This window comes from Sceloporus undulatus, chromosome 3 (genome assembly GCF_019175285.1).
Source record: "Sceloporus undulatus isolate JIND9_A2432 ecotype Alabama chromosome 3, SceUnd_v1.1, whole genome shotgun sequence".
Classification (NCBI taxonomy): Eukaryota; Metazoa; Chordata; class Lepidosauria; order Squamata; family Phrynosomatidae; genus Sceloporus; species Sceloporus undulatus.
Genome location: NC_056524.1, coordinates 95241749 through 95267238, shown reverse-complemented (window position 1 = coordinate 95267238; position 25490 = coordinate 95241749). Strand labels below are relative to the sequence as shown.

The window sequence follows — 25490 nt, the reverse complement described above, 5'->3', positions numbered from 1 at the left end:
TGGCTTTAGAAAAGCCACTTTTCTGTGCCCATTTGTTTCACCCCTACAGTTGGGTTGTATCATCCCCATTAGTTTTCTTTATGTTCCAGACATCACTCTTGCTGCATCACCTGTTGACACAGGAGACAAGCTTTTAATATGCCTTATTTTAACCAGTTTTAAAAACCAAAATTCTAGATCTGGCTACCTTCCACTGACACTTCCAGGTGACTCTGTTAATGAATTTCACCTGGCTAAGTTTTTTTTTTTTTGTATTGTACTGTGTTCCTACATTTGTTTATTTTATGGATAGTTTTTTGGCTGGACACTCATATGGAAGTATCAACTATTCTTTCCACTAAGAGCTAACAATCTTGGCTAACCTATCATCACATCCATTAACACAATGTATATATGCACTCTTACATTTTATCCACCATAAAATAACTAAGAATTTGCAAAATAATTATACAAAATATAGCACTCAGATTATAACAAGGAGACATTCAATAATGTTCTTTTACCATATTTGCAGGCTGAAACAATACCATACATTTTCTCAATCCCAAATCCAACCACTTCATTGCAATTGAATTCTGCCACATGGAATAGACCAGGTCCCAATAACTGCCACAGAGAGAAGGTTGAGTAAATACCCTTCTTTTTTTTACATTGAAGGTTCTGTGATTTTTGGACAAATGCCTTCCTATATTAAACCAAGTTCATTCTGTTCAACCAAGTGTTGTTCAGCACCAGAAATTCAGGAATGAATCAAGCCCTCAAATCAGGTATTTTAAAGCTGGGCTTTGCTATATATGTGATTCCTAATTTGACTGAGTGCAAATTTCAGGGCTTGTTCAAGTGTCCTCACTTTTGGCTTGATTTTGTGTATATGTACAGGGACAGATAGTATGGTGTAGTGGTTTGAGAGCTGGACCATAACTCGGGAAACCAGGGTTTGAATTCCCACCCAAGGAAACCCACTGGGTGACTGTGGACAAGTTGTACTCATTGACCCTCAGAAAAAGGCAAACTCGTCTGAATAAATCTTGCCAGAATCTCCTGTGATAGGTTTGCCTTAAGGTCAACATAAGTTGGAAATTACTTGAAGGCACACAACAGCAGCAACAACAACAACACTGGGATGTTCTTGTTTGTTCACTGCCTGGCACACCAAATTTTGGAAAGATAAAACTATATTTTAGAAATAAGTAAATAAGCTAGAATGTAAGTACAACCAGAAAAGAATTCAACATCTCTGATCAAATTTCAGAGGAGGGGGCTAATTTTTCACATATTATAAACAATAGCCTTCTCCTACCTGTAGACTTTTCATTCCATTCAAGAAGCCATTTCAACCTACAATCGCAGGACCAGGGGTTTCCATGAAGGTAAACATTCTCTAGGAGTGGCATTTTTTGGAAAATGCCCACAGGCAGTGTTCGGAGAGCATTTTCAGACAAGTAGAGATGCTTTATTGTTGACAGCCTGAAGTAATCAAGGACCAGAAAGGTAGAAAATGTGTTGGGGTGAAGCTGCTGGAGCAAGTTTCCTTCCAAATGGAGAAGTCGGAGGGAAGTTAATCCATTAAAAGCATTTGGGTGGATGAATTCAATGCGATTGTGGTCCATGTGCAATCTCATTAAGCTGGAAAGCCCTTGGAGAGTCTGACCAGTTATACCCTGCAGCTTATTGTAGCTTATCTTGAATACCTAAATGGTCAGGGAAATGAATAGGTTCAATGTTTGTAACAGGAATGCAACACAACCTTTTTAATTATATTTTTATCAGAAGTTTCCAAAAAAAAAAAAAAAAACCCTACAAACTACAAACAAAAGAAAAAAGAGGGGAGAAAAAGAGAGAAAACTCCAGAAACAGAAAACAGAAACACTAGTAAAGAACATATGTAACAAATTAAAGAGGCTCCAGCCTATGAAAACCAAGCTACCCTTTTCTGCCACTGAAATCAGTGGGACTCAGGGGCAAAACAGACTGGCACTTTGTGCCAGCCTGCACTCATACAAGGGCTGAGCATTCACATGCTACAAGCCCTAGTTCTGCCACCTGGCCATCATCATGGTGCGTGCCTGTCCACACAGTGCTCACCATGATGACATCTGTATGCTGCAGCACCCAAACGTCACATGAGCACATCATGGCACACTAGCGTGCCTATGGCCAGGATGCAAAAAGAACCCAGCCAGAAGCAGGTTCTTTTTGCTCCATCCAGAAGCCGCGGTATGTGGTTTCTGCGACCACCTTCTGGGGCAAAAACAGGTAGCTTCTAGCCATCTGTCTGCACAGCCCCTAAAATTTTAACCCTGATTCTCATGGCACTGTTGAAAATTTAACTAACTTCGGCCCAATACAGGCAGGTGTTTTGTGGCGTGGAGGTGGTGGTTCTAGGCTCAGGGACCATGCACTAACTGCACGGTCCCTAACCCTAGTATGTCATGCTGAGGGCTTCATGGCAGCATCCCATCCACAAGGGTGCTGCCATGATGATGTTGCCAATGAGCAACATACTCATGTCGCTGCGCATCACTTATGCGAATTGCACACTCGTGACATAAGCCAGGCGTTGCAAAAATTTTAATCCTGTGCAGGTATGCTGCGAGGTTTGGCGACTGCAACTGTGGCGTCCTTCCTCAGGTAAAATGGGCGAGTCCAGCCTGCCCTTTCGGGGTGGTCTATACTGCCCCTTCATCTGGATTGCTGCCCCACACCCCAAATAGAAGATGGCTGATAATAAAGAACCACAATATGAGACTGATGCAAGATCTTCTAGAGGCTAAAAGAATAAAAATGTCTGCTCTACTGCTGTTTTTTTTTAAAAAGCATCAATAAATGTATTTTCAAATTATAGGCCTCTGGTATTTACAAGCATGAGCTTATTTTCAGTGAACAATTATGCTCTGTATATCTATCCATATAACTTTCTCCAGCATGAAAGGGATCATGCTCTGCTCACACAGAGTTCAGGGACCTTAAAAGAATCCAAGCATGCACACCTAAGCTTTCGGAACAATGCAGTAAACCATTACTGATGTTATTGTTATTATTATTATTTTAAAAATTATGTACTATGGCTGTACCTGTAATGATGTCAGATCCTTTAAGGCACCGTTGGGTATATTTTGGATGTCATTTCCATGAATCATGAGCAATTCCAGCTTTGCTAGTCCTGCAAATGAGTTTTCAGATATAGTCTGGATGCTATTAAACCTAGAAAGAAAAAATTTAAATATATTTTGCAATGAATCATCATTCTAGGCTTAGAAAACCTTACATTTGGCTTATTCTTAAAACATATATGCAAGCTGATCAAGTTAATGAAGCATTTTAACAAGGCCACATGCCTTTAGCTGCTATTTCATATATGGTTCCTAAAGTCAATTTAATGCTTCTTTGGCCATAAAATAAAATAAATGCAATTCATCTGGAGCATAATTCCGTGGAAATGTCAATTAGAGTGGGCTTCTTCCCTACCACAACAACATTCTACAACTGATTGGGTTATAATTCAATAGAAGGGATCCAGTTATGTTATGGAGATTGGCAAACAGTAAAATCTGCAAGGATTCCAGCAAAATGTGTAACAATAAATGCACAAAGATTTGTAGAAGACATTTTCAAATGGATGAAAGCCAAGCCATTTCTTGAGGCAGGAAACCACAACTACTACCTATAGTGCTAAATTCTCACATATAGTACATAATTAGGCATTTAACTGTTGGCATGAATTGCAAAATCATGCATCTAGAAACTTGGACTATGAGCTGCTTACACAATGCATAGCTGAGTAATCAACTGTCCTTTTAGAGATTAATCCAATACATTTAAACAAATTTGTATTTCGTGAGTCCTTGACTATTAGCTGCCTTATTACAATTGAAGAGAAAATAATTTGCTATTAAATAAACAAAAACAATTCACTATTCAAAAGTCTTTGTCTTTTATTATTAGACAACACTACAACATCCTAAATTAAAAATATAAAAATGATTGCTTTTCACATACAGGCTCCACTAATTAAAAGTTTTCATAACAGATTAATCACCAAAAGTTCTTTGTTTACATACTGACTGGAACAAAGATTGCAGCTAAACTAAAATCTTTTTGTTGAAAATTGGAAGGGAGAAAGTATTACTTTAAAAATGAGATTTAAAAAAAGTTCAAAATTATCAATTGTTCTGTTTTCAAGATAAAGTACTTTAATGCAGTGACTTGTGCTGCATTTGGCTATCCTCTGAGGAGAGCAATATAACAGTGTCAAATAAAAACAAGAGACATTAAAAAAAGGCAACGGTCTTATTGGTTATGAGCTATAGCAAAGCAATGTCTGTGGTTGTCAAGGAGAGTATCTTGGCTCACCTTAATGTTAAAAGCAGTAGCACAACACTACATTGATAAGGGTGTCTCCTTTAATGTAATACAAAACAGGAGACCTGTGGTGTTTCTGATTCACATAAGAAAGCAGAAACCCTATGTAGATGAGTGTTTACTCATGTGTAGGGCTATACAGGGAGACTGATAAGGCTGTGTTTCAAGTCATGGGAGCTCTGTAAACATGTTCAACTGCATGAAATTACAGAGGCTTAGACAAACTTTTGCATTCAGTGAGCAAAAGTCTAAAAAGCAAACAGGCATGTGGAGACACTAGGTATAGGGATTAGGGCACACCCAAATCCATTATCCTCATGCCCTATGGTTGCATAGGCCTAGAGATTTACATTTTTCTTTAACTGAATTTACTGAAATGAGTATAGATAGGCAGGCAGTTTATTTAGGATCCTTCACTTTGGAGCTAACTAGGGATGGAAATAATATTTGAAAATATTGGGGAAAATGGTTAAAAACCAGGTTTCTTGAATACTGGAGAACCCTGATGAAGAGAATCCTAGACAGGCAATAGTCTTCACAGTTTTGGTGTAATTTTGTGCAAAAAAATAACATGTGGGTTTTTTTCCAGCCAAGTAAACAACATTTTCTGTACAGAAACGAAGCAAACTGCTACTTTCTGTGGAAAAAAGCACTTTTTTGTACATATGTGCTCTTCCTTTCTCACTGTAGGTGAAAAACCCCTCCTTGACCCAAAGTACCTATTCACACAGGCGTTTAAGGAATTGCTATAATGACAGACTGGGATGTTGGACCATTTTAAAAATTTGATACAGTTTTTTCTTAGTATATATTTTTATATTTTTTAAATATGTTTTATTCTTTTAAAAACTATCTGTTTAATACCGTAATAATTGAATTCCTTTTTAATGTACGATTTTAAAAAATGTTTTTAATTGTACTGTTTTTAATGCTGTGAAGCCGCTCTGACTCCCAGTCCTGGGAAAAGAGTGGGATACAAATAAATATAACAAACAAATAAATCAAAATGGTAATATTGGCTGAGATTCTGAATGAAGAGATGTTGATCATACACCTATGTCTATGTAGATGTCTCCTGAGGTTACACCACCAAATTCACGTTATGAGAGTCCTGCCCCCCCTCACATGGCCACTTGTGTGTTATCAGAGGATTAGAGGATGAGTGGAGATGAGTCCAGCTAGTTTTCTGTAGCCAGTCACAACAAAACAGGCATCTGAAGAGATCTCCAAGGGTCCTTGTGAGTACTGCTGATGACATCCTGACACTGTGTCCTGCTACAAGAAAATAATTGGATGCTCTCTGATAACATGGAAATAGCTATGCTGATAGGTTGAAAAAGAACACAAGAGCCATAAGCATGAGTTGTGAAGATTTATGTCCCTAGTGAAATATGCATGCATATATCAGGTTACTCTGACCACTGGGAATGACACTTTACATGCTGTCCAGTTGCTCTGAATGAACTACATATATGTAGAAGCATATTCACAGCTTGAAAAAGTCACCTTTTCGATCTACAACACCCAGACCTCCTGAGTCACTAGAAGCTGGGTCAGAAACCAAGGGCCCAAACAGACAGGCCAAAATAAAGCTGCTTCAGCTCACTTTGGAGGTATACTGTTTAAATGATGCATGCGTCCTAAGAAGCCAGAAGCTGTGCCAAAGCCATGCTCCAGGCAGCTTCTGGCCTCTTAGGACACATGCATCATTTAAACAGCATACCTCCAAAGTGACCCAAAGTAGCTTTATTTTGGCCTGTCTGTTTGGACTCTAAGTGTGCAAGTAATACTAAGAATTGACTATATGCAACAAGCCGCACACATAATCAGAACTGTCTTCTGGAGTCATTACAGACTTTGGTATGTTGTTATGGCTCACGTTGTGCATCATTTTAAAAGATTAAGCATTTTTGAGGCAATCCTTGCTGCCACATCAACAGTAGAACTTGGCATAGACGTGTGATGCCAAAAGCTAAAATGATTAAGACTGTGTTGATATATTAGTGGACTATGTTTTTATATACTATTTACAAAATGTTAGGGTATATACCCTCAGATAAAACAGCGAGGTAGAGACACCTTTTGTTGTTTCTTAGTAAAGCTCTTCTTTAGTCTATTTGATCTCAAATAACCTATTCATCAATGGAGGCTTATTTTCTAAATATTACAAATCTATCTGCCACAATTACATTTTCTTTATAGAATATTAAGAATAATATTAATGCACATAACATATTATTACATAACGTATGGGGTACCAAGATATGTTAGAGCAAGTTGTTGCATCCATACATGACCAATTGCCAGGATGGCAGTTGGGAAGGAAAACATTCCCTTACAGTTGCCTGGGAAGACACACACTGTCTGCATACAGCTTATCTCTCTTTTTTCTCAGATTCCAACCCCAGTCCATCCATGCAGCCTTCTGTGGTGTGGAGATGATATCTTTTCAGCTGTTCCTTTCAAGTCACTACCAAGACTAACTTATCATTCTTCTGTGTAATTATGTATTCCAAATGGTGAGTTGCTGGTCTAAGGATCCTGCACACAGGCAGCAAATGGTCTCAGTTGTTTGGAGAGCAACTTAATGGGCCAGAAGAATAGCCATATTGCTCACCAAACCACTAAAGAGGACACAGAACAGTAAGACCGACCAAAGGGAAGAGCAAAAATCACTGGTAACATTAAAATGAAAAAGATCTAGGGGAAATCATTCATCAGAGCATGCAAAGGAAAACTGGTGGAGCATGGATATGAAAAATAATTACAGGTCTTAAAGGTCATGAATAACCCAGATTTAGTGTATCTATAATTAGACAGATATGCTCTCTTCTAAGAAAAGCAGAATAAAGATTAATGACATGAAGGCTGAAGCAGGGAAGCAAATTCTATTGTGATGGTAGACCTTTGAAGGAAAGAATACAAAGAAAGCATAGATATCATATTTGGGAAAGAAGCCCTCATGCAACAACAATAAATTACACCATATTTCTCCATGGAAGGTGACTGAACTTGAGGGCCTTGCCTTCCAACTTGATGATTCTATGAATCTATGAAAATGGAATAACTAGAATGGAGATAGGAGACAAGATTGAGGCAAGAAGCAAATATGCTCCAGAGTTACTACTGACATGTCATGTTGGTCATGCACTGAAGGAAAGTAAATGGAATTTGGAGGCATTTCACAGTTCTCAAAGTGTCAATTAGATGTATATCACATTTTTTAAAAAAAAAAAATTGCTCCTAATACTGTTTTGTATTTGATGTTTGATCCCTATAACAATGGTTTCAAATCAAAATCCTGTTGCACAGTGCTACAACTAGATAACACATGGGATGAACTCTAAAGATTATACTCCAAGAATGTAAAACACCACAGTAAAACTGCAATACAAACCCCAGATTGATTCGTTCCACATGCTTGGAGATGCTTGTTGGCACAGCTGTTAGGGACCGAAATGTGCAGTGAACTTCAGTGGGAACATAACAGGCACATGGACGAGGACATGCAAGGGAGACTTCTGGAAGCCCCAGAGAGAGAATCAGCACCACGGATAGCGTCCCCAAATTTGGTTGCTTGGACATCTTCTCAGATTTCTTCATTTCACTGTACCTATTTAGTTTGGAAAAGAAAATGGACTTAATTTTTAAACAGATGTAACATGAGACAATGTGGATATTATAATAAAGTTGTCCTTCAATGTATGTGTGCCCAAAATGTTTCAGAATATCATTTTTAAAACTGGGATGGTAGAAATACAGGAGAAAGATAATCTAAAAATAGATGTTCAGTCTTGAACATTTTGTATTTAATTGACAACTAGTTATCTAGACTGGAATACAGTCTTGAACATTTAGACAAATGGTAGGAAAAGCTGGCCCCATCAACCAGGATAATTACCCCCCCTCCCCCACTTTAGATTAAAATATATGCCAGCACAGATATTATCCTTTTAAGCACTCAGGTTCCAGTGCTCAGATGGTAATAGCAGCTTGTAAATACATCTTGTAATATATATCTTGTAATCATTTCAATGAATGTCTATGATTGAAGGTTGTGGTACACCTGGAATTGCTCTTGAATTCAGTGTTAGCACAGTATTATGGATTATTGCCTTTACTCAAAGGGGGGATTTCTGTATTCAAGTATCCAACTTTCTTTCTGAAAACCAAAGCAAACTGAACCTAATGTTCTGAAAATTTGATCTGATTCTGACAGCATTCAGTTCTTTATATAAACATACTTTTTACATCCACAGTCATCCCACTTCATTGTATTAATTATGCATAACTTTCACACAGGGGGACCACACAGTAAAAAGTGTAATAGGGATGTGTTGTTGGACCCACCCCCTAGAATGTGCAGCTTCCTTGGACCTCACCCCCAACATCAGTTTGGTAGGCATGAATGTCTGAGACAGCAAAGTCCATAGGCTTCTATGTGCATAGAAACTGATGTGATCAGAGGCTAAAAACATGAGGCTAAAAATGAACGTGAGGCTAAAAATGGAATTTTAACAGGATAAAGGTGACTTTGGCTGGATCTTATCACTTGGTGTCTTGCCCATCCTGTTGCCAGCCTGCATTCCATTCATTACTGTAGCACACTTTTTCACTGATGTGCAAAACCTGTCAATGAGCTCTCAATATTGTTGCTGCTCCATTACTGCCTTTGTGCGATAGGTCCCTTCCACTGGAGTTCTGCTTCCCAGGCAGTCATGTGGTGTGAGTGGGCATAATTCTGCCTTCTCTTCCTCAACAAAAGCTTCCTAAAGCTGGCTGCTATGTTCACACAGCAGCTGCCTTTGGGAAGTGGTTGGTAGCTGTAATCTCTTATCCTCCTGCTTCCTCCTGAAGTGCTGAAATGCTGTGTGAATGTGCACAGCAGTTGCCCCACACTTTGGAAGGGCGTTTGGAGCAGCAACTGTGGCTCCCAACAGCTTCCTGAAGATGGGAAGCCCCACACTTCAGGAGAGGGGAGTAATGGCACATTCACACAGATAGCATTTGGCAGTGCAGAAAACAGATTGTGTGACCATGGATCACCAAAGTGCTATTGTGGAGAAAAGTGAAAGATGCCAAATTCTCAGACTAGTGTGATTGTGGTGGACAGCAGGCTATGTGATAAAATCCTAACTGGCAACTGCTCTTCCAAGATTATAGGCAGGATTCTTTCCTATTATCACATGTTGGAGACTGACCCTGGTATTTTCTGAATACCAATCATGTATTCTACCACTGAACAATAGGCCCTACCCTAGGGCATTTAGAGGTCTATGTGCTGAAATTTCCTGACTAGATATACATGATCAACATGGGGATGTCATGAATGGGCCAAGGAAGCTGTGCAATGTTAGGCAACACAGAACCATGGATCTTTCCCATGTTTGAGAGCTTCCTTTAATTGGCTGGACCTATCACACTTAAACACTGCTATCATACAGGAACAGAACATAAAGGAAATATCCTCATCCATTCATATAAATGTGTACAAAGAAACAAGCAGGTGGGATTGGGATGTACATCATATAATTATAGTTGAGCAGTTAACACAAATTATTTTGACTAAAGCCACCCATTAAATAAATAAAAGCCAGCCTTAAACATCTGAATCTAATGAATAGGTTTAGTTGAACTGTTGCACGCAACAACTTGTACAGCTGCAAGTGAAGCATGACTGTATGGATGGATAACTTCTACCCTGTCGTTAAACAGAAGTGGTGGCTGTTCAAGTAACTATGAAACAGGCCCATCCTATGCCAATCAATGAAGGAGAAGGGCACATAAATGTCACAATACTGATACATGAACTGCCCCAATTTTTCTTGGATTAACTCATAAAAATCTAACCTGTTTCCCAAACAATCAGCAAATAGATCATCTTGTGCCAAGCTAATCCAAGTGTGTGTGTGTGTGTGCACGCGCACATATTCACTAAGCACTTAACTCAAAGGCATTTTATGACCCATGAAAATTGCAGTGCATCAAGGAATAAAAATGTTTCATGCCCACTGGAGTTTTTGTGGGTACAGAGTAAAAGATATCCCACAACATATGTATGGTCCTCAGGTTGTCTGTTGATTTACAGTGAACCCATGGATTTTGTAGGGTGTTCTTAGGCAAGGAATACTCAAAGATGGTTTTGCCAGTTCCCTCCTCTGAAATATAACCTAAATTATCTGGTATTCATAATATCCACTCACAACGAGACATAAATGCATATTAATAGCAATAGCATTTACATTTCTATACCGCTTATCAATGAACTCAGCACTTTCTAAGCAGTTTATAATCTGCAAGCCAATTGCCCCCAATAAGCTGGCTACTCATTTTATTTACCTACGAAAGGATAGAAAGCTGACTCAACCTTAGAGCCCTGGCATAGAACTCACAACCTTGTGACTGCAGTATCAGCATTTAACCACTGCATCACCAGGGCTCCTTATTAATATGAGATGATTTTTTTAATATGTGTCAGCCTACCTTGTCTGCTAAAAAACAACCAACCAAACAAACAAACCACAGATACAATAGATTTGTTGATACACTTTTTGTTCTGGTCAATAATAATAATAATAATAATAATAATAATAATAATAATAATAATAATATATTTATTTATATCCCACCTCTCCCTTCTGGGATCTAGGCAGGTAACAACAGTACAATAAAACAGATATACAGATAATAATAAAATTTCCCTAATTCCCTTAACCCTTCCTCCTTCTGCTAAAATTACACATAAACATCAAGACACAATACAATATCCCCAAAACAGTGAACTTAGTTATAAATTTTGTAACTAAGGATTGACACAGGTCGAGTTATTCCAAGAGACCATCAGGAGAGGTGGTGAAAAAGTAAATGGATCAATTTGGTTAATTCAGCTGGAGGTTAGTCTGGAAAGGCCCACCGGAAGAGATCTGTCTTTATCGCCTTTTTAAACACCTCCAAAGATGTAATATTGCAGATCTCTTCCAGCAGGTTATTCCATATTTTAGGAGTGGCAGATGAAAAGGTCCTCTGGGAAGTCATCACCAGCCTGGTTTTCTTTGGCTGGAGTAGGTTCCTGACAGAGGACCTGAGTGCGCGGGAAGGATTGTATGGGAGGAGACATTCCCTCAAGTATGCTGGACCCAAGCCATGTCTGTAATAACAAAACTGCATGTGTTAGGTGACTGAAATGTGAGAGTATGTCTGGAATCCTGTTAGTGACATAAACAGACATAATCTGGCAGGAGATACACTTAGGTTATTGCAGAAAAAAGTATTCAGTACCTCCTTTCACGGAACCTTCAATCCAGTGCAACTCACTTTTTCCAGCCAATTAGAGATTAGGAGAGGGCAGAATCAAATGGGAAATGTACAGCTGCAGGTCTGCAACCAGAAGAAAATTGACCTCCAACAGGTACATGTGAGTATACTGAAAATCCAGAAAAATTACATCTTCTCTCTTTTAGCTGCAGGGCCAGAGCCAGATGCTACCTGGGGTACCACCACCCTTATCCTCTCCAGTGTCCTGGACTGCGGCCAGCACACCCACACTATGCCGATAAGAATGGCTAAGCACAGCAAGTGGAAGCAGTCCACAGACCTTGCAAGGAGTAAATGTGAGAGCAGTCCGAAAAGCCAAGCCAAAGTCAGGATACCAAAAGTCAGAGCAGTCCGAAAGCCAAGCCAAAGTCAGGATACTGGGAGTCAGAGTAGTGAAATCAGTCCAGGGTCAAAGCAGCCAGAAGATAACAAGGGTCTAATCCATTCCGAGGTCAAAGCAACAAGGAGTCAAGATACAAGGAGCCAGTGCCAGCAGCAATCACACCAAAGGATCATGCAATAAACTCTGGCACTGAGTTGAGGCCTCTCTACAGCTTAAGTGCCACCTGAAGCTGGTTTGCTAACTGCCTCTCTGCAGTCCTCCTGGATCTGCGCCTGCAAGCACTCTCAGCCCTTCTCTGTTTGTAAGTAGGCACATCCAGGCACGCTTCCTCCCCAGAGTCACCACTAGGCTGTGGCACCACAGGAGCCATCTCACTAGCACTAGGACCTGGTTGGGCCTCCTCCTCTGGGGCTGGGAGATCACAGCTGGGACCTGGCAGAGCAGGATTATCAGCTGGTGTAGCCTCAATTAGCTCTTGCTCTGGAGGAGGCTCGTCCTCCTCCTCATCCTCCGAGAGCTGTTTTTGGCTGGCCATGGCATCCAGCTAGTACAGTCAGCCCTCAGTATCTGTGGGGATCTGTTCTGGACCGTCCCCCCACCATGGATACAAAAATCCATGGATGCTCAAGTCCACATTGTCCCCAATGGCGGCACATTGTTTCATTGGGGGCAATGGAAATGAAAGGTGGCATGGCCACGTGCACACACCACCATGGGACAACAGGAACTGTCGCTAATGGTGACGCAGCCATGGGCATGCACTGCTATTGGGGACAACATGGGCTTGCCATCCATGGATGATCAAATGGCAAGTCCACAGATACCAAGGGCTAACTGTAACTAACTGTAGGGGCATGTTCCACCATGGCTGTTTTAGAAAACATGGGGAAGAAGGAAGTACAGTGGGCCCATGACATCCTCCAAAGTTTGGTTCTAGGACCTCCAATGGATAACACAATCAGTGGATGCTCAAGTTCCATTAAATACAGTGGCATAGTAAAATGGTGTCTCTTATATAAAGTGGCAAAATGAAGGTTTCTGTTTTGAAATTTATATATTTTAAAAATATTTTCAAGCCGTGGGTGCTTGAATCGCTGTTTAAAGAATCTGTGATATGGAGGGATGGTGAAATGGTATGCCATTCCACTGCCATTCCACTGGTGGAATGATATGCTCCATCTGATCTAAGTGATCAGTCATTTTGTACAATTATTCAGCTCACAACATAGAATAATAGCGTGGGAAGAGATCGCATGGGCCATCCAGTCCAACCCCCTGCCATGCAGGAAATCCAAATCAAAGCATCCCCAGCAGATGGCAATCTAGCCTCTGCTTAAAGACTTCCAAGGAAGGAGACTCCACTACACTCCGAGGGAGTGTGTTCCACTGTCGAACAGCCCTTACTGTCAGGAAGTTCTTTCTAATGTTGAGGTGGAATCTCTTTTCCTGTAGCTTGCATCCATTGTTCTGGGTCCTGTTCTCTGGAGCAGCAGAAAACAAGCTTGCTCCCTCCTCAATGTGACATCCGTTCAAATATTTAAACAGGGCTATCATATCACCTCTTAACCAGGCTAAACATCCCCAGCTCCCTGAGTTGTTCCTCATAGGGCAAGGTTTCCAGACCTTTCACCATTTTAGTCGCCCTCCTCTGGACACGCTCCAGTTTCTCAATGTCCTTTTTGAATTGTGGTGCCCAGAACTGGACACAATATTCCAGGTGGGGCCTGACCAGAGCAGAATACAGTGGCACTATTACTTCTCTTGATCTAGACACTATACTTTTATTGATGCAACCTAAAATTGCATTGGCCTTTTAAGTTGCCGCATCGCACTGTTGACTCATGTTCAACTTGTGGTCTACTTGGACTCCCAGATCCCTTTCACATGTAGTTTCATTCAGCCAGGTGTCCCCCATCCTATATCTGTGCATTTCATTTTTCTGCCCTAAGTGCAGTACCTTGCATTTCTCTGTGTTGAATTTCATTTTGTTAGCTTTGGCCCAGCTTTCTAGTCTATTCAGATCATTTTGAATGTTGATCCTGTCCTCTGGAGTATTAGCTATTCCTCCTAATTTGGTGTCATCTGCAAATTTGATACGTATGCTCCCGATTCTGTCATCCAGGTCATTGATAAAGATGTTGCATAACACTGGGCCCAGGACAGAGCCCTATGGGACTCCACTGGTCACTTCCCTCCAGGATGAAAAGGAGCCATTGTTGAGCACCCTTTGGGTTCGGCCGGTCAACCAATTACAGATCCATTTAACAGTTACTTTGTCCAGCCCACATTTTACAAGCTTGTTTGCAAGAATGTCATGGGAAACCTTGTCAAAGGCCTTACTGAAATCAAGATATACTATATCCAGAGCATTCCCTTCATCTACTAAGCTGGTAATTTTATCAGAGAAAGAGATCAGATTTGTCTGGCATGACTTGTTTCTCTGAAACCCATGTTGACTTTTTGTGATTATGGCATTGTCTTCTAGATGTTCACAGACTCTCTGTTTAATGATCTGCTCTAGAATCTTTCCTGGTATTGTGACCTTTTGGAAACCTAGTTTAGTGTGAATTCTACAAAAAATATATGGCCCTAGGGTCATATTTGACAGTTTGGATCCAAACTAACTGGAAGTGCCTAGAAAAAGACTTTTCTAGCTGTGAACGAGGTGGTTGCATGTAAAAACGGTCGCCCGACTCGGCGAGCAGACCGTTTTGCCGCTAGAAGCGGCTGGAACTACAAGCCCCAGTGTGCACTGGGGCTTGCTCCGGCTCCCTATTGGTGCGCGGAGCGGATGGGGCGGTCCCATCGCTCCACGACGCTCTGGGAGCCGGGCTCGTTGGTGTGGAGCTTCCGGTCCTCCAGGGCTGCCCATTGGTTGGAGGAGGGGCTCCGCACAGCATGCAATATGGGCGGGGCCTAGGCCTATTTATGGCCACGTTGCCAGCCCCAGCCCTCAGTTGGCGCTTGGCTTCAAGCAGAGCGGAGCCAAGCTGAGGAAGGGAGAAAGACTTTGAGCTTCTCCCGCCTGCCCACCGCTGTTTTGTGGGTGCTTTTTCATCACAACTTTGGCGGCAGCATAGGCCAGGATCTGCACGTTGTTGTACCAGGGCTATGGAGCTCTGGTTTGGGAGTCAATAGGTACCCGGGGGCGAATAGGGCAGGCGTTTGGCCATTGCGGGGGCCAGAACGCGGGAGCACCTCCCAGTGACTAGGGGCTTATGAATTTGTGAACGCAAGACAATGTTTGCGGTCAAGTTGTGTTCCTTAGCCCCTAGGTCATCCCAAGCACCTGGTGGGTGCCAGGTTTGGATAATCAGACAACATCGGGTTGTTTGATTTCACAGATCCTGACCTTATGCTTTGTGCCAACCCTACCAATTGTTTGCAAATAAAGTTGTGGCCTTACTTCCAACCTGTTGTATTGTGGTTATTTGACAGCAACATCTGAGGCAATGACTAACAATGGAAAGGTAAAACTTGTGGCTATGGTAACAAATCCATTTTTAGCAATAGTTGCTGGGGGGCAAATGAAGGAAGAAAGATGTTACCTAAGGCCAAAGTTGATAACTATATGAATGTTGGAGAGAGTTATTGGAATGTAGTGTAATGCTGGATGGGAACCAGAAAGGAGATGTGATAGACTTGCCAAATTTGACCTAGCTGCATTAAGGTGAATGAATTAAAAAAAGGTTTCTGAGGGGCTGTGCACACTGGCGGGAAAGCCTGTTCTGGGGGCGGAGTCAGGCACAGCGTCCATATGATGCATGCCCCAGCTACACCCCCAGGGTGGCGTGACTCTGCACACTGCACCACATGTTGTGTAGCACCATAGCACTCCTCTGGCACTGTGTTTGCATGACACAGTGCTGAAAGAGTGCCATAAAGTCATGGTGCTGCGGCTGTCATACCCTTTGCAGAGTGCAAAAGGGAGCCGTTTTTTGTGGCTCCATTTTGCACCCTGCAAAGGCCAGATTGGGGCTGCAGCATGCGGTTCTGTGGCCCTGATCTGGCTGTAAAAGGGTCAGCTGCAGGTTGCTCCTTAGTGGTGGTCTGCATAGCTCTTGAGCCACATGAGGCTATAGTCCACTTATTCCTCATTTTAGATTTAGATTAGATTCTCGTCAAAAAGTTGCAGTCACTATATCAAAAATAACACAAATGTCAGCTGGCATCCTGTCAGGCAGTTACAGTGTCATAGATCACACAATACAATGTACGATGGATCACAGAGTTACCAGTACATGCACTGGTAACCTCATGACTCGATTTCTGCAATGCGCTCTACATGGGGCTACCCTTTTGCCTAGTCTGGAAACTCCAACTAGTACAAAACATGGCAGCCATGCTGGTCACCGGAAAATTTAGGAGTGACCGGATAACACCTATCCTAAAATCACTTCACTGGCTGTCTATTAGTTTCTTGGTGCAGTACAAGGTTATTACCTCTAAAGCCCTACATAGCTTGGGTCCAACTTATTTGAGGGATAATCCGCCCCACACACTCAGGTCCTCTGGGTGGAATTTATTGCACCCTTTATAGACCAGATTAACTGCAACCTCCCAGAGGACCTTTTCTGCTACCACTCCCAGACTGTGGAATGGCCTGCCAGAGGAGATCCATCAAAAAACCAGCTTAGACAGCTTTAAAAAAGCTGTCAAGACAGATCTCTTCTGGCAGGCCTTTCCTGAATAAAACCGCTCGGCCATAGAATGATTACCCCCTCACACCAAGTATTATACTACCACTCTGCCCGTGTTCTGTTTATTATTAATTAGATTTTAAAAATTCACATTTTTTCACTGTAATATGCTTAATCCTTTTTTAAGGGAGGATGTTGTTATATTGATGTAATATTGTGTGGGGATGTTTTAATTGTTAGCTGCTTTGATTGTTGTTTTTTTTTTTTTTTACAGAAAAGTGGGGTATTAATAAATGATGATGATGATGATGATGATGATGATGATGATGATGATGATGATGATGATTAGAGACCTCAAGGGCCATCAAATCCAATCCCCTATACGGCAGGAGATTGAACTGGATTACCCTTGAGGTCTCTCCCAGCTTTATGAGTCTGTGATTCTAACAGCTTTTTATTCACATCTGTGATTGTGACATTAGTGCCACAAGTGCAAATGTTCCTGATACTTACTATAAATGCCAGCCAACCTTTTATGGCTTGGAGTGATAGATTTCTATGGTGCTAGTGAATAGAATACTGAAGCATGGCATGACCAGCTCTGCCACCAGCAAGTGACAGTTTCAGGGGCAAAAGCGGAGACCTCTAAGAGTTCTTGTCACAGCTTTTCAAGACTGGTATGCCATCTTGCAATGCCTGGTCACCAAACCCACAAAACTCTCTTGACAGAAATGGCTGGATGTCTAGCTTTTAAGGTGGGGTTCAGGACCAGAGCACAAAATGAAACATAGATATGATACTGTAGCTATGCCTCTTTGATGCAGGATCCTGGCTGCGACTTGACATCTTCTCATGTAAGCCATTGAAAAGAATGTACCTTTTTGTGATATTATTAAGTTATCTGAACAGGCAAATCTTTTTAACAGCATCAGTTTTTATACACTGCTCATCTTATGTTCAGCACACAATTCCTGCACTATTATCGTGCAGTCACTACAGAGCAAACCCTGTCAGCAAAATGTTCAGATCACCTCATGCTACATCAAACACAATGGCTTGGTTCAGGCAGCATGTGAAACCAATGTTTTGCACTATGTGATTGAGTCTGGAATGAGCCTCTGGCTTGTGTTTCCACCCCCCACACCCTCTTATCCACTCAACTTAATTAGTTGTTTCCTAGTTTAAGCCTTGTTTCCAGGCCTAGTATAATTGCAAAGGGGAGGAAAAGATGTCAAGGGAGTGTATGTGCCAGAAATTTATTTCAAGCTTATTTACCTAGATTAAGTTATGGCTCAATGTGATGTTTGAATCAAGCACAGCCAGTGCTTTGCAGTGCAAAATGCTCATATGTTCACTGATGAGCAAAATGCAAAACAGTCCAGGGAACTAGAAAGGTGGAATGTAAAGGGTTTAAATCAGTAAAATATGCTAAATGGCCCACTGTTGAAAGGCATATGTGAACTATTACGCTTGTTCTGTTTTTCCATCTACACTAATTAATAAATAAAGAATGTTCTTCCTATATCCCTAACCATGTAGGGCATTCTAATTATATAGTCAAGCATGCTTAAGTTTTTCCAGATATCTCTATGCATGCTTTATTGGAAGAAGAAATGGTAAAAGAACTGGAACAACTGATAACAGGGAAGAGCACTTATCTTCATTTGCTGTCAGAATCTGCTAAATAGTTGGAAAGAACAGAGTAGTTCAGCTAGCATTATGGATAAAAGTTAGTGAATATTATTAGTAAACTTCCTTTGAAGATATATCTTCATTTTTAGTAGATCTAGGGCAGGCAGAGTAGAAAGAAAGGAGGCTGGTGCAGTTTGTGCTACTGTCTTTATACTGTATGTGACAAGAAAAGCCATTTTCATCTGCCATTTTTGAGCAAGGTGATCGAGAGGGCAGTCACTCTTCAGCTCCAAGTGGTCTTGGATGAAGCCGATTTTCTTGATCCATTTCAAATGGGCTTCAGGACCGGGTATGGGGTGGAGACTGCCATGGTTGCTTTAACTGATGACCTGTGTCTAGCCATTGACAGAGAGAGCGTGACCCTGTTGGTGTTGCTAGACCTCTCAGCGGCATTTGACACAGTAGATCACGACATCCTTCTCGAATGCCTGAGAGAGTTAGAAATCGGAGGCACTGTGTTGCAGTGGTTCCGTTCCTTCCTTTCGGGCAGGTTCCAGAGGGTGATGCTCGGGGACAGTCATTCTTCAAAAACAGAGCTTAATTGTGGTGTCCCTCAAGGCACCATCCTATCCCCAAAACTATTTAACATCGATATGAAGCCACTGAGAGAAATCATCCAAGGATATGGGGCTGGGTGTTATCAGTATCTGATGACACCCAAATATATTTCTCCATGTCGTGGTCATCAGTGACAGCGACAGATGGCATCTCTCCCCTCAACCAGTGTCTTCAGGCAGTAATGGATTGGATGAGGGAAAACAAGTTCAAGTTGAATCCAGACAAAACGGAGGTACTTATGGTAGGGGGCCCCAAACCAGGTATTGGGATGCAACCTCCAGTCCTAGAGGGGCTCACGCTCTCCTCGAAGGACTGTGTTTGCAGTTTGGGGTGCTTCTTGACCTGTCGCTTCAGATGAGGAATCAGGTGAATGCCACGGTCAAGAGCACCTGTTATCAGCTTCGGCTGATACGCCAGCTGCGCCCTTTCCTGGTACGGGGTGACCTTGAAACTGTAGTACATGTGCTGGTAACCTCAAGACTTGATTTTTGCAATGCACTCTACATGGGGCTACCCTTGTGCCTAGTCCGGAAACTCCAGTTGGTACAGAATATGGCAGCCAGGTTGGTCACAGGAACAGCAAGGAGTGACCATGCAACACCAATATTGAAGTCACTCCACTGGCTGCCTATTAGTTTCTGGGCACAGTACAAGGTGTTGGTTATCACCTTTAAAGCCCTACATGGCATGGGCCCAACCTATCTAAGGGATCGTCTTCTTCCATACAATCCGCCCCATACACTCAGGTCCTCTGGGAGGAATTTATTACAGCCCTTAAAGACCAGGTTGACGGTGACCTCCCAGAGGATATTTTCTGCAGCTACTCCCAATTTATGGAATGGCCTGCTGGATGAAATCCATCAAATTACCAATCTAGAGAGCTTTAAAAAAGCCATTAACATGGATCTCTGCCGGCAGGCCTTCCCGAAATAAAATATTCAGCCACGAATAAGATTTCCTATCTATTGAACTCTGCCCATGCTGATTATCATTTGGATTAGTCAGATTTTAATATGCAGTTTTAATCTTATATTGTTTAATCTTGTTTTAAGGGGGCATTATGTATATATGGATGCATTTTAACTTGTTGTACGCCATTTGATTGCCTGGCAAAAAGTGGGATAGAAATAAATTTTTTATTATTATTTATTATTATTATGTGTACTAAATTTTCCTAGTATTTAATGGAAATTACAAGGATTTCAAAAGCCAAGTATCTCTTTTGGCTCTGGCATTTGGATCAGGAGTTCAGGAACTAATGAGGAGGATGCACTGTCTTGCTAAACATACAAATAGAAGAAGGAATTTCAGCAAATCCAGCTTGTCATGCTGTAACGCTACAAGAGTTAGGAAAGCAGTCCCTGCCAAATTTATCTGTATTACTCATTCTTTAAATAGGGATAGGAATTTTGTGGCTTGTCAGATATTTTTGCAGCTGGGGTGACTGGGATTGCTGGGAATTGCAGTCCACCAATACCTGGTGTACTGCACAATTCCCACTTCAGCTTGTAAAATGTAAAATTCCTGCCCCCTATTCCACGTTGTCAGTCTAGTTACTATCCTGGGAAAAGCTTTCAAGAAAAAGGAGCCAAATAGGCTGCCACAACCCCTGAGATCTATCTGGGCTTTATGGACAGCTGAAGAGTGGCATGCTCGAGAAGGGGCAGTTTGCTGAAGAGCACAAATAGCCTTCAAATGCCATGCAGAAGGTTTCCTGCAGTTATAAACTGAGTTTGGAAAAGCTGGAGGTTTCTGGGAGATGTCATCCAAAGTAATGTAGCCAAGTTAACAGGGAGCAAATATGGCTGATACAGAACAAAGGAACAAAAGTAAAAAAGAAAAGCAAAGGAGTGCAAGCAGAAAATAGGGACAAAATGAATAATTACCACCCTTGTAAGATGGGAAATTTGACTCACAGAAATGCAGAACTGGAACAGGTCCCTCTAGGCATCTTGTCCATTATGCTACTCCATGCAAGAAATCCACAGCTAGAGGATCTCCAGCAGAGATCCAATGTCTTCTTGAAACCTTTTTTTTTTAAAAATTTATATACCGCTATTCCAAAGATCATAGCGGTGAACAGCAAGTAAGCTAATTAGCAAGTAAGCTAATTTGCCCCCAACAGTCTGGGTACTCATTTTAGCGACCTCGGAAGGATGCAAGCCTGAGTCAAGCTTGGGCCCTTTTGCTGGTCTTGAACTCGCAACCTTGTGGTTTCGAGTGAATGGCTGCAGTACAGGCATTTACCCACTGCACCACCAGGGCTCCTTCCTTTTACTATGGATGATATCACACGGGAGGAATGTCTCCCAATTTCGGGGAAAAAAAAGTAGGGCCAATTCGGAAATGGATGCTATTACGCGAAAGGTTGTCAAACGCACAGAAGAACACAGCGCCCACCCCAAAACCAAAGTAGTGTGAATACAAAAGAAATTATCATATGAGTACATACCCTTTGTAGTCTAGAGTTGGAATAAGCATCCCTGCACATGCGCAGTGAGGGCAGAATTGGATCATGAACTTTTTACACTTCCGGAGGGGCTTGCCTCCAGTTCCCATGGTTTTGCCTTGTTTCACATTATTTGTTCATTTATTACCCGTTTACTTCACCTTATTATGCAATTCACATTACTTGTTCATTCATTACCCCTTATTCCATGTTATTTGGGCAATTCACATTATTTAGTCATTCTTAACCCTTTATTTCACATTATTTAGGCAATGCACTTTATTTGTGCATTCATTACCCCTCATTTCACATTATTTAGGCAATTCACCAACTCAAAATCAGTCATGATTCGGTTCCAGCTGACTGGAGGGGAAATTTGAATAGATTCTGATCTGCATGTGGTTCACACTTGCGCAAATTCGATTTATTGAAAAAGAAGTTGAAAAAATCAGCATCAAAAAGATGCAGGTTAAATGGGTCTAGTGCATGGCCCCCCTCTTGGAATTTCTTTAGCGATTCGGATTAAGTGGGAACCAGGGTCATTTGAACCAGTTCAAACCAATTCACGATCCAGTTTAAAAGAGAGTGGGAATGAGACCCTGGACTGATGGACAAGTAATGATACAGAAAAGGTTAAAGATTGGCATTCAACTAGCACTATAAATACAGCATGATATGCTGGAAATAGTGGCCATAATCATATTGTCCTCCTGTGTAGAGTAAACCCACTAAATCTACAGCTCTTGGCAGTAGACTCTGCCAAAATATGAGGAATTAGCCACTCCGATTGTCTTTGACAGAGGGGTGGGATATAAATAAAAGTTTTATTATTTTATTTATTAGGACGCCCACTTGGAGACCTTGGACAAGTTATACTCTCTCAGCCTCAGAGGATGGCAATGGCAACCCTCCCTCTAAAGAAACTTGCCATGAAAACCCCATGATAGATTTGCTTTAATGGTAAAGGTAGTTCCTTGACATGAATGTCTAGTCGTAACTGACTGTAGGGGGTGGTGCTCATCTCAGTTTCTAAGCCAAAGAGCCGAAGACAACTTTGGTCATCATGTGGCCAGCATGACTCCACCAAATGCTGTTACTTTCCCAGCAAAGTGATTCCTATTTATCTACTTGCATTTGCATGCTTTTGAACTGCTAGGTTGGCAGAAGCTGAGACTAGTAACAGGAGCTCACCCCATCATGTAGCACCTTGGCCTCAAATTACCAACCTTCCGATCTTCTGATCATCAGAACTGGCATCTTAACCACTAAGCCATCACATCCCTCAAGTTGGAAATGAGCTGAAGGCACACAACTACAACAACAAAGTTGACAGTGAGCATGAAGCAGAACCTAAGAAGTACCCTGTGTTTGGAGAGACATCCTGCAAGTGAGCAGCTCATTCTCACTCTCCAATGCTGAAGAGAAAAGGTTGTGAAAAGAAGGAATGGTTAATATTAGGACTACTGCCTTGGTAAATATTTTCAAAGAAATCCCAGAAACGTTCCTTCTCCTGCCCCAGGCCATTCCGATTATGGCTCACTGCCCCCTAGGGATTATTTCAAGGTATTGCCTAGACAGAAAGAAAGGAGAGGGAAAACAGGGTGAACCAGAGAATGCATGGTGTGTGCTGTCTATACATGTGCGTGTTTGGAGGAGAATCTCAAAGGTATGACAAGATCCCTTTGCATACTGATAGTCCGGACTAACACAACTGAATGACAGCATATGTGTGTGATGTAGCCATGTTGTGGATTCAAGAAAGAAAGACTGCTGAAACTAACAGGGGCTGAAAGGCTCCCCAGTATAAAGCCAAAGGGAGTCTGGTCAGAAATGGAAGCCTCTTGTCTCTATATACGTCTCTCTTTGCAGCACATTTGTGTGGAACGCCGGTATGTGTGCCTCTTTTGTCTGGACAGGGGTTGTGGGATCAAGGCCAGGGACTCCCCCCCCCCACCCTTTTCTTCTTTTAAATCCCAAAGGTGGCCTCAGGTTTCCTCACTAAGGCGGGAGAGAGGAGGAGGTGGAGATGGTGAAGCAAAAGGCCATGGCTGATGAGTCTACCAGCAATGTCAGGACAGTAGTAGCAGCAGCAGCAGCAGCAGGGAAGTGTGTGTGTGTCTGTGTTATGTTTGTGTGTAGCAGGGGGGTTCAGGAGAGACACCAGAGCCGACTGTGCCTTCCACTCCTAGCTGAGGCACATGCTTCCCATTAGAGAAAAATGCCCTTTATTCCCCTGAATCATTGCTCTTGTAGAGTCACTGGGAAAGAAAGGAATAAAGAAAAGAATTCCCATCTTGCAGCACCTTTGAGATGAACTGAAAGAGAGAAGTTGGCAGCATAAGTTTTCCAAGACTTGAGCCTAACGTCTCTTTTGCATCAGGAGTTTATCACATGAAGGAGATTGGGAGCGTATCCCATGAATATTCCGAGGAGAAATATCATGTAATTACGCATCATGATTTCAGGTGCACAAAACCTGCCATTAGAGCAGTCACAAAGCAGCATTGATGCACATCTTTTTACATTTGGGGTTTCAGCAAAAAGCATTTCTGATACTGTTCTGCTTCATTTGGGAGAGGCTTTAAATGAGCTTTAATATTTCTTTAATGTCGAAATCAGCCCCTGTTTAAGCTCAAGGCTACCAACTTCTCTCTTTCAGAGAGCCTCCAAGGTGCTGCAGACAGATTCCTAGGCTGCATCCCCACTGGAGAAATAACCCGGTTTGGCACCACTTTAACTCTTTGTCTGGCTCAAGGCTATGGCATTCTGGGAGTTGGAGTTTGTTGTGGGCCCAGAGCAGAGCAGAGCTCCAACTCCCAGAATGCCATAGCCTTGAGCCAGACAAAGAGTTAAAGCGGTGCCAAACAGGGTTATTTCTCCAGTGTGGATGGACTACCAGTCTGGAGACCAGAACATAAAAACCCAGAGGGGAGTCACACTCTCTCAGCCTCAGAGGAGGCCATGGTCAACCTCCTCTGAACAGAGCCAAGAAACCCCCTCCTCAGGGTTGCCTTTATGGTGGCCATCAGTCAGAAACGACTTGAAGAAGCCACACAACAACAACAACAACAACAAGCTCTCTGGCTTCTGCAAACCATCCCCCCCTTTTCCCCTCAGGGTGGCCAGAAGTCTTCCTCTCAAAGGAGGACAAAGCACTGCGGAGTGGAGGACACTGGAGACGAATGGAGGACAGGACCACATCTCAGCTAACAACACTCCTATAAAAACCGAGCCATGCTTCGTCTCCATGCTTTGGAGGAACTCCTCTTGGAGAGGAGGCTCGGATGGAGGAGGCGTCCTGGGAAAGGACCAAACAAAACCCAGACCGGTCCCTGCTTCTGCTCCAGTCCCTCCTGGAGAGAAGGGAGGGAGCGTCCGGGAAAAGGAGGACCCCTCGGTGCCCCCCTCCTTACCTCCTGTGCTTGGGCAAGGGCTCTGCCTTCAGGGCGAGCTGGGCATCCCCGTCCTGGGCAAGGCATCCTCCCGCGGGGCTCTCTCTCTCTCTCTCTCTCCTCTCCGGCCAAGTCCAGCGAAGGAGCCCCTGGCAGGCAGCCTCCCTCCCTCCGCTCCCGAGCCCTGCTTGGCGCTTCTGCTTTGGGACGGAGCCCCAGGCAGCAGCAGCAGCAAGAGCAGCAGCAGCAGCAGAGCCCCGGCGGCAGCGCCTTGCCAGGGGCGGGGCTTGTGCAAGGAGCTCCCCCCAGCCCAAAAATTATTAATTCCCTCTAAACACACACCGTCCCAAACGCCGCCCCCGCCACCAGCCCAGACCCCTCTCCTTCTCCTCCTCCTCCTCCTCCCCCCCCCCGAGTGAAGAGGGTCCTCCTTTTCCAAGACTTGTCTGCATTCCAGCCCTCTGCCTGAAGTGAGGTTCCTTTTTCCAAGACATGTCCTACATTCTAGCCATCTGCCAAAGAGAGGTCCTCCTGTCTCCAAGACATGTCCTACGCTCAAACTGCGTGCCACGCTGAAGCCTGAAGCCACGGTTTGGCCATGTAGCAAGAGCAATAAGATCCCATCCAAATCCACAAAATAGGATATCTCATGGGGCTGACCCAAATGGATGGAAACATGTCCACACGAGCTTTCCAAACTCCAGTGGCTTTTCTCATCAGGCAAAGGAGGGGGAAAATAT

The 25490-nt window shown here is 42.6% G+C and overlaps 1 protein-coding gene across 1 annotated transcript in view; it reads right to left on the bottom strand.

The window, feature by feature from the left end:
* Nucleotides 1-24871, bottom strand: part of MXRA5 (matrix remodeling associated 5) — a 43302-nt gene extending 18431 nt beyond the window's left edge. The window contains exons 1-4 of the mRNA XM_042455999.1: nt 24772-24871; nt 7760-7975; nt 3075-3204; nt 1301-1691 (exon numbers count right to left, since the gene is read on the bottom strand). Of these exons, the coding sequence (XP_042311933.1) occupies nt 1301-1691; nt 3075-3204; nt 7760-7965 (727 nt within the window). The 5' untranslated portion in view covers nt 7966-7975; nt 24772-24871. The remainder of the gene's footprint in view (nt 1-1300; nt 1692-3074; nt 3205-7759; nt 7976-24771) is intronic.
* Between the last annotated feature and the right edge of the window lie 619 nt (nt 24872-25490).